Consider the following 14,453-nt stretch of genomic DNA (forward strand, 5'->3'; position numbering starts at 1 on the left):
TGCAAAGAGAAGCTCAGTCAGATCCTCTTCATCATCATCTTCATCATGTTCTCTGTAGCTCTGCTGCTGGTGGCTGCTGCATCCTGTGAGTCTCCCTGAGACAGAATCAGTTGGATCAAATTACACTGGCTGTTTATTTTAATGACTGATTCTTAATCTGATCCTCCTCAGGTGTGAAGTGTGAACAGCTGACTCAGCCAGCCTCTGTGACTGTGCAGCCAGGTCAGCGTCTGACCATCAGCTGTCAGGTCTCTTATTCTCTCACCAGCTCCAGGACACACTGGATCAGACAGCCTGCAGGAAAAACACTGGAATATATCTGTAGTGCACATATTGGACATGCCACATACGTAAAAGATTCTCTCAAAAACAAGTTCAGCATTAATTTAGACTCTTCCAGTAAAACAGTGACTCTGAACGGACAGAACTTGCAGCATGAAGACTCTGCTGTGTATTACTGTGCCAGAGAGCCACAGTGACACAAACATCAGAACAGCTGAACAAAAACCCCCCAGTCTGAACAGCTGTTACATAAAACCACCAGAGTGAGAGCTCTAAGACCAGCTTTTAAATGAAATCTGGGGTCCATGGACACGTATAGAGCTCCGGACCCCACGTGACTCTCAGTTAGTAGACGCCATATTGGCAGGTAAAAGAAGCTAAACAAACACAGATCTTAACCATGAACGTGAACGGGATCGGCTTGGATTTTACTTCGTCGGAGTTTACTTCACACTTTAAAACCGAAGAAATCGTTTTATATAGTCAGAAATTAAATAGACTAAACATCTCCGACCCTTACCGTGCCCCTGGGATACTTTTTAAAAACACCAGAAGCTGTCGGAGCGGACTTCTTATTGGACCTGGCCGGGGAACCCCTTGGGATTCCCCTGGAGGAGCTGGCTCAGGCGGCTGGGGAGAGGGAAGTCTGGGACTCTCAACGCTACTGCCCCCGCAACCCGACTCCGGATAAGCGGATGAAAATGGATGGATGGACAAATAACAGATGTACATGTAAGCAGTTTAAATAGAGTGCTGTGCTGTTTGAATGTATAAACTGAACACCAAGAGAAATCACTAGTTTGATTTTTTTTCCCGTGAATAAAATAAAAATGTCGGGCAGGAGCGTCTCAGGATCTGTCCGAGATCTGACTCGGTGAGACAGAAAATAGCAATCCAAAATGCTTTTTATGTGTGATCTGACAATTGATCAACCATTGCTTAAAAATTAAATACAGCTTAGCCGGTTAATTACTGTGATCATAAAACACGTAAACGGCAGCACGCAGAAACACGAGGCAATGTTTTACGTGATGTTTACTTGCTGCTATGAGTAATAAGACAGAAAAAGCCATGCCAAAATAAGTTTAGGAAGCCCACTAAGAATCGTAATAAAAGCATTTAAAATAAATACCACACACAGTTGAGGAAACGTTGGTTTAAGTACCTGATATGAAGCGGTCGCTGCATAAGCGAAAACCTTTACTCTCGGGGTCCCACAGTTTCATTTTAGCCCGGTCACTAGTGCGTTTTATTACAATGATCCAATGTTTGCGGCGCTCCGGATCTTGGGGAATCCTGTAGACGGCTCATTCCTTATGTCATCCGCGTCTGTTCTGCATCCTGGGGCACAACAGGAATCTACCATATTTCCTGTTCGATTGAGTTTTCTGACAATAACAAATAGTCCAGCTGCGGGCTTCTACCTGCCAATATGGCGCCGTTTCGATTTGAACTGTTGCATGCCGGGAGAAGTGACGTCAACTCCCGGAGCTCTATACGCGTCTTTTGAACAGGTCTGATTTGGGTCGTTGTAGCAGCAAGACTCCGCCTCTCTGAGTTTCGGTTTCAATTCAGCTTTAAAAAGGAGATTATAAACTACACCCCAGTTTTTAAATTTTGTTAATAGGCAACGTAAAAGCAGAGTTATACTAAACTAAAAAAAATGACCTATTGTTAGACACTCTGATAACTTGTCAAAACAGCAGTTTAGTAATCCGTGAGAGGGAATGTGCTTGTGAACATTAAAAACCCACAAAAACATGAGATCCTTTTGCTGTTGGTGGAAGTCTCACATATTCAATTGATATAAAGCATCATTATGTAGCTGAGAGAGAGGAAGGCTGCACGGGTAACGAGATGTGTGCAAAAAAGGAGCCGCTTTGCGGGGAAAGGAGTGGCGCGGACGGAGTAACAACAAACAATTAGACAGATATTGACTGTAAACTTCATATTTTGGAGCGATCCGGACAGATATATTGTCTCTGCAGTTTAGTAGGCTTCTATTAGGCTTATATAAAGGATGATGAGAAGGATAAATGTCCACCAGGCAGGTCAGATAGTACGGCTGTTTTTTGAACCGGAAGCAGAGGAAGTGGACGGAGACTCACAGCCGGAGTCTGAGGCAAATAGCGAGGATGTTGATGATGATGTGGCAGATCCATCCTTCCTCATAGAAGAGTTGGGTCATGATGAGGTAGAGGATGAAGGCAGAGATCCAGCTCCTCGGAGATCCAACAAGAGGATTGGGCGGCGCCGCGCAGCTGTCAGATCTCGGCGTGAGACAGAGCCACTCCCCACTCCAAAATGCATGTACATTATTGCCAAATTAATAAAACAAGTATAAATTCAGATAGTCCAGGTTGTCCTGAAAAAAGTGATACCCCATAAGGCAATATTTATTGTTTTTATTAGAAAATACAAAAGAAAAACCAAAATTAGTCAAAAACGGTGATTTACACCCTGGACCCCAGAGGGCTAATAATTTTATTTTTTAATTTGTTATTTGCTATATTTAGTCATATTTTTTATAAATGTACAGTCTAGATTACCATTCTAAATTATAAAAATCATTCGTCATAAATGTTTGTTGGTTTCACAGTAAAATAAACAACCTTTTTCCAATTCGGATTTTCAGTTTTCGGTGACTTAAGGTCTAATATGCAACCCCTTTATGTCCAAATATAAAACATAAGTATAAATTCATAAAGTACAGGTTGTACTGAAAAGAGTGATACCACATAAGGCAGTGGTTATGGTTTTTATTTTGTAAATACAAAGGAAAACTCTAAATTTGTCACAAACGGCAAATTACACCCCAGAGGGTTAATGATACAAAACAAAAGAAAACATGCAGGAAAAAAAAGACACATTTCAGGCGAACATGTAAAATGTGTTTTGTCTTGTTTTTTGTTGGGGTATTAATTGTTGAATCTGCTGTCTCTTTGGGTTGCATAATGTTAATTTTTTATTTTTTACCTGTCCTGTTGTGGATGCTGTAGCTGTCATGGTAGTGGGGAGTTTCCTGACCCAAGACATCCAGAATCACTCTAGGAGACGGAGGTAAGTAAAAAGAATGTTTTTATTTTGTAAGGGAAATTGAAGGTGCACGGCCAGACATGGCGGTGATGGTAAGCACAGCTTCGGGGCTGGGTCTGCTGAGACAAACAATGGTCACGATAAGGCAGAGTAGGACGCTAGGAGGTATTGGTTTCTGTAGTTCTTACGGTAGGATGGAGATCCAAGATGAGGGGGAAGTCAGGACTGGGGTGAGCTGCGGAGGTGGGAATCCAGAATCCAAGGGAGGTGAGCGGTGGGAGAGCGGGTCGGTCCAGGCGTGGAGGGAGATCAGGCTCAAAGGTGAAATCCAGGTTGTTGCAGAATTGGTCAGTGGTGAGAGTTCCTGGTGAGGACTAGACGGGGCTTATTCAATGCAACAACGACGGATTGTGAGCAAAAGGCAAAGGACTAAAGCTATGGTTTTCTCTATAGTGGCGAGCGCTACCCCAAATGAGCAATCATCCGGCGAAGTGAAGTGATCTCCCAGCTCCTTATATCCTGGACCGGTTGATTAGGAATGAACTGCAGCTGGCCACTCTCCTGAACCGCCCACCTGCAGAGACTGAGACAAGGTGAACCGAATAGTGCAGCACCCACCCCAGATCCTGACAGCGGCAGACAGAATATTTGTTCTGGGTACCATATAACGCCAGAGCAGTTTTACCATGAGATACTTCTCCTGTTGCACAGTTGGCTTTATTATTAGTGGACAGATGGAGAGAAAGGACAAACACCAAATACAGGGATGGGGTGGGGTGGGGGGACATGAGAGGAATACCGATGATGTGAACAGAACTAACAGATGGCTAATTGTAACCACTCTAACAGATGGATAGATACTGATAACAGGCAGAGTCCATATTTGTCTTTGGGTTTAGGAAAAAAAAAATTCTTTAAACAAAAAATACTATAATAAATGTTTTTTTTATCAGCAGCTATGGTTTCCTGGTGGTGCAGCTGGTGCCTCACAAGACAGTCACAGGTTTGAATCCTGACTACGCCCTTTTGTGCTTGATGCAAACATTTTCTCTTCCTCCATGCGTGGGGTTTCTTCAGGTTCTCCAGTTATCTTCCACAAGCGTGATTGTTGGGTTATCAGAAACTCCAAATTGTAATCGTTGGGAGTGAGTGACTGGATGTTTTTCTCTGTGAGGAACTGGAAACATGTCCAGGTGTCCCTTACTTCTCGCCCGAGCTCCTCGTGACCTTACTGAGGAAAAGCAGTTCAGAGGAGAGGCTGAGTGGAAACAAGACCAACGACTAGATTATTAAACATAAAATAAAACACTTGAACAATCAGGATTTTGTATTTTGTTGAAAGAACATTTATGATTATGAAACAGAATTTGGTCAGTGTTGTTTGTGTCATTTATTCTTCACTACAGTATTTTTGGCTAAGAAAACTTAGTTCAGATGTGCTTATTTGGTCCCAAAAAGACAAAATTGTCTTTAAGCAAGAAGGAAGCAGCAACACACGCACACACACACACACACACACACACACACACACACACACACACACACACACACACACACACTTGAATAAACAACAGCTGATGTTGTGATTTCCTGTTTATCAGAGTCTCTGTCAGTTTGCATCAACTGTAATATTTACTGGTCTGAATTTTATTGCTGCTGAACAAGATGCATCAATGATGTTCGAAAACCCATTAATCTATATTTTAATATTTACAATATTTTACTGTTTCATCATGTGAATAATTAAAATGAATCAAAATAAGAATCTTTAAAATAATGAAAATAATTATTTCATTATCAGCAGTCTGGATAGAAAACATTTGTGTTTCAGTTTCAAGTTATTTTAAAAATGTCTCAATTTTTGACATTTTTAGGGCAGACATGAGATAAAAATGTTTCCATCATTTTGCTTTTTAAAAATACGATGAGGATGAATGACTTGAGAACAAAGCTGCTGTCATGATCTCTAGGAGACTCTGGAGCAAACACACCCGGACACAGGAGAAAGTTTAACAGTTTATTTAAAAGTTCAGCAAGCTCTCAGTGTGGTTGAGGAACTCTGGAGGGGTTCGCAGAGGCGGCTCTGAAGGGGAAACAGAAGGTGAGTCGAGGAGCAAGGAGGCTGTGTTCTGATAACAGAATGAAGAGGGAGAGCTTACTGGTCTGCGTGGCGAGGAGCGTTTGGAGGAGAGGTGAGGTCCAGTGTGGGAGTGTGGCAGGCTGTGGTTTAGATCTCCTGGAGCGCTGGAGGCTCGAGGGTGGACAGGCAGGTGGAGAAGAGGAGGATCCAACAGGGCGTAGATGACAGAGCTGGAGCACTGTAGCAGGGTGAAGCAGATACCGTGGTTCTGGGAAGACACTGGGAGATCCTTTGGTCTGGGAAGTCAGAAGGTTGGACGGCTGTGACACAAAACATCACAGGTGAGAAGATCACTGGGAAACACAAGGAAGCGCAGAGCTGACCTGATTACCAAGCTGTGTGGCTTAATCATCTGGCATCTGATCTTCTTCTTCTTCTGGGGTTTAAATGGCAGTTGGCACACAACGAATGGTGCATTACCGCCACCAACTAGTGTGGAGTGTGGTCTGGAATAGCGCTCAAACACACACACACACACAAATATATATATATATATATATATATATATATATATATATATATATATATATATATATATATATATATATATACACACACACACACTAACCCACACACACATACATCAAATTCTCCCAAACACCCGTATCTCCTTCAAAAACTGAAATAAAACCTGAAAACAGTCACTTTTTGAATTACGTCTTAATAAATCAATAAGGTCGAGTGTCACTTTCATCCGACTAAGAATTTGAATCATTTTCCTCCTTTCTGCCTGATATTTCTGACATTGTAACATAACATGACCTATAGTTTCTTCTTCTCCACAATAATCGCATTTCCCTTTATTATGTTTCCCTATTATGAACAATGTATTGTTTAATCCAGTATGTCCAAACCTCAGTCTAGAAATGATCACCTCCTCTCTCCTACTCCGTCCAGTGTTTCTCATGTCACCTACCCTTCTTTGAATCTTATACAACCACCTTCCCCTCCTTTCCTCCTCCCATTGTTTTTGCCATTTTTTCATCATTTCTTGCCTAATCATGCTCCTTACCTCTTTTCGACAAAATGGAAATTCCAACTGAACCGATGTACTTATTGTGGCGTCCTTAGCCACCTTATCGACTTCTTCATTCCCTCTGATTCCATAATGAGCTGGAATCCATAAAACACGTATTGTAAGTCCCATCATGTATATTCTATAAAGTGTTTGCTGAATCTCTATGAGTACGTCAGGTCTGCTTTCTGAATGGCTGCACCATAAACTGGTCAATGAAGAGCTGGAGTCTGAACAAATAACTGAGAATAATGGTCTGTGTTCTTCCACCCATTGAACAGCTAACAGTATTGTGAACATTTCTCCTGTGTACACTGACAATCCATCACTCACCCTTTTTTTTACTGTAACATGAAACTCAGGAACAATAAAAGCTATACCAATACGATCCGCAGTATCTTTAGATGCATCTGTATATATTTTTACAAAGTTATAATAGTGATCGATATAATTCTGTGCTATATGTGAGGGCAACAAAGGAGTGGCTCCGTAAGAAGCATTTGAAAGTCCTGGAGTGGCCTAGCCAGTCTCCAGACCTCAACCCCATAGAAAATCTGTGGAGGGAGTTGAAAGTCTGTGTTGCTCGGCAACAGCCCCAAAACATCACTGCTCTCGAGAAGATCTACATGGAGGAACGGGCCAAAATACCAGCTACTGTGTGTGCAAACCTGGTAAAGACCTATAGTAATCGTTTGACTTCTGTTATTGCCAACAAAGGTTATGTTACAAAGTACTGAGTTGAACTTTTGTTATTTACCAAACACTTACTTTCCACCCTGATTTACAAATAAATTCTTTAAAAATCCTGCCATGTGAATTCATGGATTTTTTTTTCACATTCCGTCTCTCACAGTTGAAGTGTACCTATGATGAAAATTACTGACCTCTGTCATTATTTTAAGTGGGAGAACTTGCACAATCGGTGGCTGACTAAATACTTTTTTGCCCCACTGTAACGATCCACATTCCTGCTGTTGGGGTGAAAAACAATGAGCTCTGTCTTTCCCTCATTCCGATGTAGATAGTTGGCCATTAGCCAAGACTTCACCTCATTAACACAGGACACAAAGGACTGGATAGAGTGACCTTTCTCCTGACACAATGGAGAGTAAATCTGGCAATCGTCAGCATAGAGATGGAATGATAGGCCATGTTTACGAAAAATTGACCCCAGAGGTAGCAGATAAATGGCAAACAAAAGAGGACCAAGGATTGATCCCTGCGGGACCCCCCAGCGGAGCCCCTCCCAAGAAGAAAAAAACATCACCCAGTTTAACACAGAATGTCCTGTTGTGGAGATACGATCTAAACCAATCCAGAGCTTACCCTTTGATCCCAACCCATCGTTCCAGGCGATCCACTAGAATCGCGTGGTCAACTGTGTCAAAGGCTGCTGTCAGTTCTAACAACAGAAGCACCACAGATGTACCCTGATCTAGTGATAGATAGATGTCATTTAGGACCCTCAGTAGAGCTGAATCTGTGCTATGGCCAGACCTGAACCCTGATTGGAAAACCTCAAACAGATCAGAGTCAGCTAAATGTGAGACCAGCTGCTGATAATCGACTTTCTCAAGCAGTTTAGATGTAAAGGGCAGGGTAGAGATAGGCCTGTAATTTTCTATCACAGAGACATCAGCACCAGGTTTCTTCAGGGTCGGCCGAATAACTGCTGCTTTCAAAGCAGCTGGGACCACACCTGTGCTGAGGCTCCCATTGATAATCTGACCAAGTGAAGGGCCAAGGCACGGAAAGGCAGCCTTCCAGAGACGAGGCGGCAGAACGTCAAGTGGAGAGCCAGATGGCTTCTGCCTCGCAACAAGCTTACTCAGCTCAGAATATGACACAGTATTGAGGGAGCTCAGGGTGGGTGGTTATGGAGGAACTGGAACAGGGTCAACAGAGTTACCAGAAATAGCAGCTCTAATGCCTGACACTTTATCTACAAAGAATCTGTGAAAAGCTTCAGAGTTTCCAGCAGCTGTAGGAGACATTAAGCTAGGCTTCTGATACACCAGAACAGAGTTTAGCGTTTTGTAGAGAATCTTAGGATTATTGGAGTTTGTTTCAATGATGTCTGCAAAATAGGCCGTTCTGGCAGCCCTCACAGCATCCTGATAAGCAACCAGAGATGCTCTGAACAACTCAAAACTATTCTCTAACTATCTTTTTCCGGACAACATTTGTACCTTCATCAGAACTGATCTCCTTTGGTTGCAATTCTGCAAAACACTAGCTCCTTTCTACAACGCACTTGCTCCTGCTCACAACACACTATTTCATACATAAAGCACTTTGTTCAAAAAGTAAATCTCGCAATACCATTGGGAAAATACAGCTATTCAAAATACAAAACACAGTCTGTCATTGAAAACAATTACTAACAAAACTGAACACCAATCAGTCAGCTACAAAAAGGCCTTAGCTAAGCCATTTTGGAGAACTTGCCAGCATGGAGGGGGGAGAGCTCGAGGCAGAGCAAGAGGAGGATGTGGACGAAGAGGCCGTGCAAGGACCATAATTTCTGATGACATTAGGGCAACTGTGGTGGACCATGTCATAAACCATGGTCTGACCATGAGGGAAGCTGGACAGAGAGTCCACCCCAATCTTAGCCGTTTCACGGTCGCATCCATCATAAGGACATTCAGACAGGAAAACAGGTATGTCTTCAATTCCTCTACTACAGTAATGTAGCTTGAGTATTTACAGTACTGTCTCATCTTACATGTATATGTAACATACATGTACTGTTAAACCAGTACTGTACTGAAGGGTGGGTCCTTGTGTTGTGACACATATAATCATGTCTTGAGATGTTGTACAGTACTGTAATACAAGTACAGTAAATACAGTAAAATACAGTTTGTATAGTGCTGAAAAATAGAACAAAACGATTCCAAATACTGGTTGCATTGTTTTCTACAGAATCATCAGAAGACCTACTGGCGGTGGACGTCAACGCCTATTTACTGAACAACAAGAACTTGCATTAGTGGACATGGCCAGGGCAAATAATGCGATCCGTCTCCACCAGCTACAGAGTCACATAAATGCAGATAGACAGAGTTTTGGCAATATAAATACAGTATGGATTACCACCATTAGACGCATCTTGACAAAGCACCATATTACAATGAAACAACTGTACAGGGTTCCATTTCAAAGGAACAATGCCAGAGTGAAGGAACTTCGACGTGAATACGTACAGGTAAGTGTTTCAGTCCTCTACATTTACAATACAAAAGAGGAGCAGTCAAATACCATTGGATCAGTACCACATTGACACTGTATATTCAGAAAGCTAAACCGGCCCCTGTGTGATGAGGTGGTTCAATTCTGTATCAGTGTAGTTGTGTACTTTGAGTAATGCCATCCATACAGTACTGTTAAGTACAGTAATATGTACTTTTTCTTGCAGAGGATGCTCGTCACGGATGGAGCTGCTCAGCCTCATGAGTGTATTTACATCGATGAGGCTGGATTCAATCTGACAAAAAACGGACGACGGGGGCGTAATCTTATTGGTCGAAGGGCAATTGTGCACGTCCCTGGGCAACGTGGAGGAAATATTACATTGTGTGCTGCCATTAGCCTTCAAGGGCTACTGCACTATCATGCCAAATTGGGGCCCTACAATTCACAGGAAATACTCACATTTCTTGATGGTCTACATGGCATCGTCATACAGAATAGACCAGAGCAGCCCAGGTTTGTTGTTGTGTGGGATAATGTTAGTTTCCACCGGGCTGCTCTGGTCCAAGACTGGTTTACTCATCATGAAGGATTTGAAGTGGTGTACTTGCCCCCTTACTCCCCATTTTTGAATCCTATAGAGGAGTTCTTTTCAGCATGGAGATGGAGCGTTTATGACCGCCAACCCCACGCCTGAATGCCACTTTCACAAGCAATGGAACAGGCCTGCGGAGATATTGAAATCAGGTCAATTCAGGGATGGATTAGACACACAAGGGGATTTTTCCCCCGATGTTTAGCCAGAGAAGATATTGCTTGCGATGTGGACAAGGTCCTGTGGCCTGACCCCGACAGATGGCAGGATCCATACATGTAACTTCTTTTGTGTGAAGTTCAGTTTGTTTTATTTTTGCTTTACAGTAACTGAATTTCCTGTCATATGAATTTCACTACTGTAATGTAATTGCAGTAATGTTTATTTCAGTATTTCATTTTTGGAATTATGAGAAACATCTGGAATTGTAACTGAATAAATGCAGTACAAGTGAAAGACTGCAGTGTTTTATTTAAAGTAGACTAGTGTGTTGCCGCAGATATGACAGTGTATTGACATGTGGAAGTGGGCATCATTTAGTCATCAAAGTGAGGTTTTGACAAAGGATTGTTCAGTTTTGATGGCAGAGTTTGTATCTGGCATAGATGTGAATGGTTTATTTCCCAGTGTTCTTCCGTACTTCCTTGTGTATGGAGTTTTGGCACCATGAGCCAAGTTTTGCAAAATGTGTTCAAGCAATGGACTAAAACTGTAACACACCAGCTTATGCCAACCACCAAAGTCCGTGATCCGAAATCCGTCGTCAAAATCCAGAAACAAACCGTAATCTTTCAAATTTCGCTCCCGCGCTCGCTACTGCTCTCTTCCTGTTTCTACGAAACGCCCAGTTTTCTTGTCCTGGCATCTGATCTTCTCCTCCGGCCTGCTTTTAAGTGCTCCACCTTAATCGCCTCTGATTGATGGCACCTGGTGCAGCCTGCCTGTCACACCTGAGGAGAAGAGGTGAGGATCCACACACACACACACACACACACACACACAGAACCTCACAGCTGCAGGTTTAGACACTATCTAAAAAATTATTAAATGAGTGGCATGAGTTGTGTTTGTGTGTGTGTGTGTGTGCGTGTGTGTGTGTGCGTGCGTGTGTGTGTGTGTGTGTGTGTGTGTGTGTGTGTGTGTGTGTGTGCGTGTGTGTGTGTGTGTGTGTGTGTGTGTGTGTGTGTGTGTGAGGGGAGGAGCTGATGCAAAGTGTGTTTGCCTCCATCTTTACATGTTACAGAGTTTAAGACCAAATCAGTGACAAACTCACTGTAGACTGATCAGAGACAAATGGCTGCTGCAACGATCAGACCTGAGCTTGGGATTGTTTTACTCATCCTGTCTGTTTACTGGACTGGTAAGAAGGAAGCATTAGAATCAATAGAAACTCTTCAGATTACAGCAGCTAATGCAGCATCTGTCTGTAGGTACTGAGGGTCAGACACTGACTGAGTCTGAACCAGTGGTTAAAAGACCTGGAGAACCCCACAGACTCACCTGTACTGGTTCTGGTTTCACACTCAGCAGCTATGGAATGGCCTGGATCAGACAGGCAGCTGGAAAAGGACTGGAGTGGATTGCTATTATCTACAGCAGTGGTAGCGTCTTCTACTCTCAGTCAGTCCAAGGCCGGTTCTCCATCTCCAGAGAGAACAGCAGAAATCAGGTGTATCTGCAGATGAACACTCTGACCTCTGAGGATTCTGCTGTTTATTATTGTGCTCGAGAGCCACAGTGACACAGAAAAGCAGAAACACTGATCAAAAACTCCTCAGTGGTTTTTACATGAAGCCACCACAGGAGGCGCCATCACACCGCTGGAACAACACAGTAACAACTGAGTTAAACACAAGGAACCAAACGTTAATGTTGTTAAAGAGCTAAAATTATGAATATAAAGACTACAATAATATTATCTAAAATTATTTTATTACAGACTCACAAATCATTCTAATTAACTTTTATTTTTCATGCTGAGAACACACATTTGTCCTCCAAAACCTGCAATAAAGATAGTTGAAAAAGTCCATTCATAGAGAGTTTCTAATTCCAAAGGAAGAACAAATTAGACATTTAAAACAAACCTAAAGAAAAAAGGTAAAATGTTGCATTACTTGTAAGGCAGTTACACAAAATTGGTTCAAACTGATAAATGCAGATTTTAAATAATCTATTCCTCTACAGTAATGTTAATCATTTGTTAAAAACAGGAAAAAAAAGAAGATAAAACATCTCATTTTCAGTCTGATTCTGATCCATAAGTCATCTTCCTGTGAGGAGGAGTTCATGTAAAACATCTTCCAGCTCTTATTTATCTAGAGAGGACGACAGAAAACAGCAACAGACATTTGAACATGATGGACTGTAGAACAGGACTGCTGCTGCTGCTGCTGGCTGCTGGATCCTGTGAGTCTGACTGAGACACAAACCGTCTGATCAGACTTACTGACTGTTTACTGTTGTGACTGATTCATGATGTTTTCCTCCTCAGGTGTGAAGTGTGAACAGCTGACTCAACCAGCCTCTGTGACTGTGCAGCCAGCTCAGCGTCTGACCATCAGCTGTCAGGTCTCTTATGATGTCAGGAGGTATGCAACAGCTTGGATCAGACAGCCCGCAGGAAAAGGACTGGAATGGATCGGGTGGAAATCTGCTGGAGACTCTCGCCATAAAGAGTCACTGAAGAACAAGTTCAACATTGATTTAGACTCTTCCAGTAAGACAGTGAATCTGATTGGACAGAACATGCAGCCTGAAGACTCTGCTGTGTATTACTGTGCCAGAGAGCCACAGTGGCACAAACATCAGAACAGCTGAACAAAAACCCCTCAGAGTCTGAAGGCAGATGCAATCCATCACCAGAAGAGGAGCTCTCAGACCATTAATGATTCCCAGACCAGTGGACTTTATTATTTAATGGGTTACGCAGCGTTGAAATCTTCATTTTAAACGCACACGCTGAAACACACACGACAAAAGAAATTAAATTCCCAGAATAGCCAACAACCTTTAAGGGTAAATTCTTCAAGAATCCAAGTATTTTGTTGATTGTCCTTCCAGCGGTTCAACAGGTTGAGAGAAATAACTGGAAAACAAAACAAATAAAAAACTTTATGAGTTTTTCATACTACAATAACACTTTTTCATCTGCTGGAAAAATGTGTTTTACTTTTCCTGAATAGTGTCTAATGATATTAATAAAATGCTACATGAATAAAAAAAGCACCAAATGTCAGACTTAAGGACAGAGGGACTCTTGTTAATGCAAAAATCAAACCCCTGCCTGTGGTGCTCTGGAGTCCTCTGACTTAATTATGTGCTTTACAATCACATTAACCATTTTTATCATAAACAATATGAAGAAGAATCTGAAACATATAATGTTGCTTTTAACACAAATATTTGCATATAAAATTATCACTAAACAGCTCTTTCATGTAAAATGCTGCTGTCATATTCAGATATGTAAATGAATCTCCACCCTGTCTCTTGGTGCTTTAAACATCCTTCAGTTTACTCTCTGAGGCTCAATCGTCACCATGATGCTCCTGCAGAGTTTCCTTTTTCTGACTCTTTTTTTGGGTGAGTGAAGTTTGTCTCCAGCTGAGAGAATAAAAGGACCTCTCTGATGTCTGCTTTCCTCTAAACCGTGTTCTCCTCCAGCTGCTCGGGGTCAGTCCCTCACCTCCTCTGAGCCAGTGGTCCACAGAGCAGGAGAGCCAGCCTCTCTGTCCTGTCAAGTACAAGGACTTCCTCTCGCCTGGCTGCACTGGATTCGTCAAAAACCAGGAAAAGGACTGGAATGGATCGGTCGCATCGATGGTGGAACTGGAACAATATTTGCATTAAGTGTCCAACACCAGTTCTCAATCACCAAAGATACTTCACAGAATGTTGTGTATCTATCTGTGAAGAGTCTGAAACAGGAAGACTCTGCTGTGTATTATTGTGCTCGAGAGCCACAGTGACACAAGAGGCAACGACTCAGCACAAAAACTGAATAACACTGATCTGAGAGAGGCAGCGGAGAGGCACATGAGTAAAACAAGGTTAATATAATTAGATGATGAGATAAGATCAATTCAGCAAAACTCACACGTTGCTGCTCATCAGAGGATCTTTTCATTTTGTTAGACGTTTTATTTTGAAATATTGGGAAGATTACAACAGAAACATTAAAATGACCT

The 14,453-nt window shown here is 42.2% G+C and overlaps 4 gene segments (V, D, J or C); all 4 read left to right on the forward strand.

Annotated features, from left to right (window-relative positions):
• On the forward strand, window positions 1-838 carry LOC129166897 (Ig heavy chain V region 5A-like). The segment is given in 2 exon segments: window positions 1-85; window positions 172-838. Coding segments are annotated over 2 exon segments (348 nt in total).
• Window positions 839-11,497: 10,659 nt separating this feature from the next.
• On the forward strand, window positions 11,498-12,306 carry LOC129166894 (Ig heavy chain V region 914-like). The segment is given in 2 exon segments: window positions 11,498-11,623; window positions 11,694-12,306. Coding segments are annotated over 2 exon segments (378 nt in total).
• A 226-nt stretch (window positions 12,307-12,532) lies between these two features.
• LOC129166895 (probable non-functional immunoglobulin heavy variable 3-38-3) lies at window positions 12,533-13,530 on the forward strand. The segment is given in 2 exon segments: window positions 12,533-12,672; window positions 12,758-13,530. Coding segments are annotated over 2 exon segments (378 nt in total).
• Window positions 13,531-13,805: 275 nt separating this feature from the next.
• LOC139062258 (Ig heavy chain V region G4-like) lies at window positions 13,806-14,234 on the forward strand. The segment is given in 2 exon segments: window positions 13,806-13,848; window positions 13,930-14,234. Coding segments are annotated over 2 exon segments (348 nt in total).
• The last annotated feature ends 219 nt before the right edge of the window (window positions 14,235-14,453 follow it).

Source organism: Nothobranchius furzeri, chromosome 12 (assembly GCF_043380555.1).
Source record: "Nothobranchius furzeri strain GRZ-AD chromosome 12, NfurGRZ-RIMD1, whole genome shotgun sequence".
In the NCBI taxonomy this organism is placed as follows: domain Eukaryota; kingdom Metazoa; phylum Chordata; class Actinopteri; order Cyprinodontiformes; family Nothobranchiidae; genus Nothobranchius; species Nothobranchius furzeri.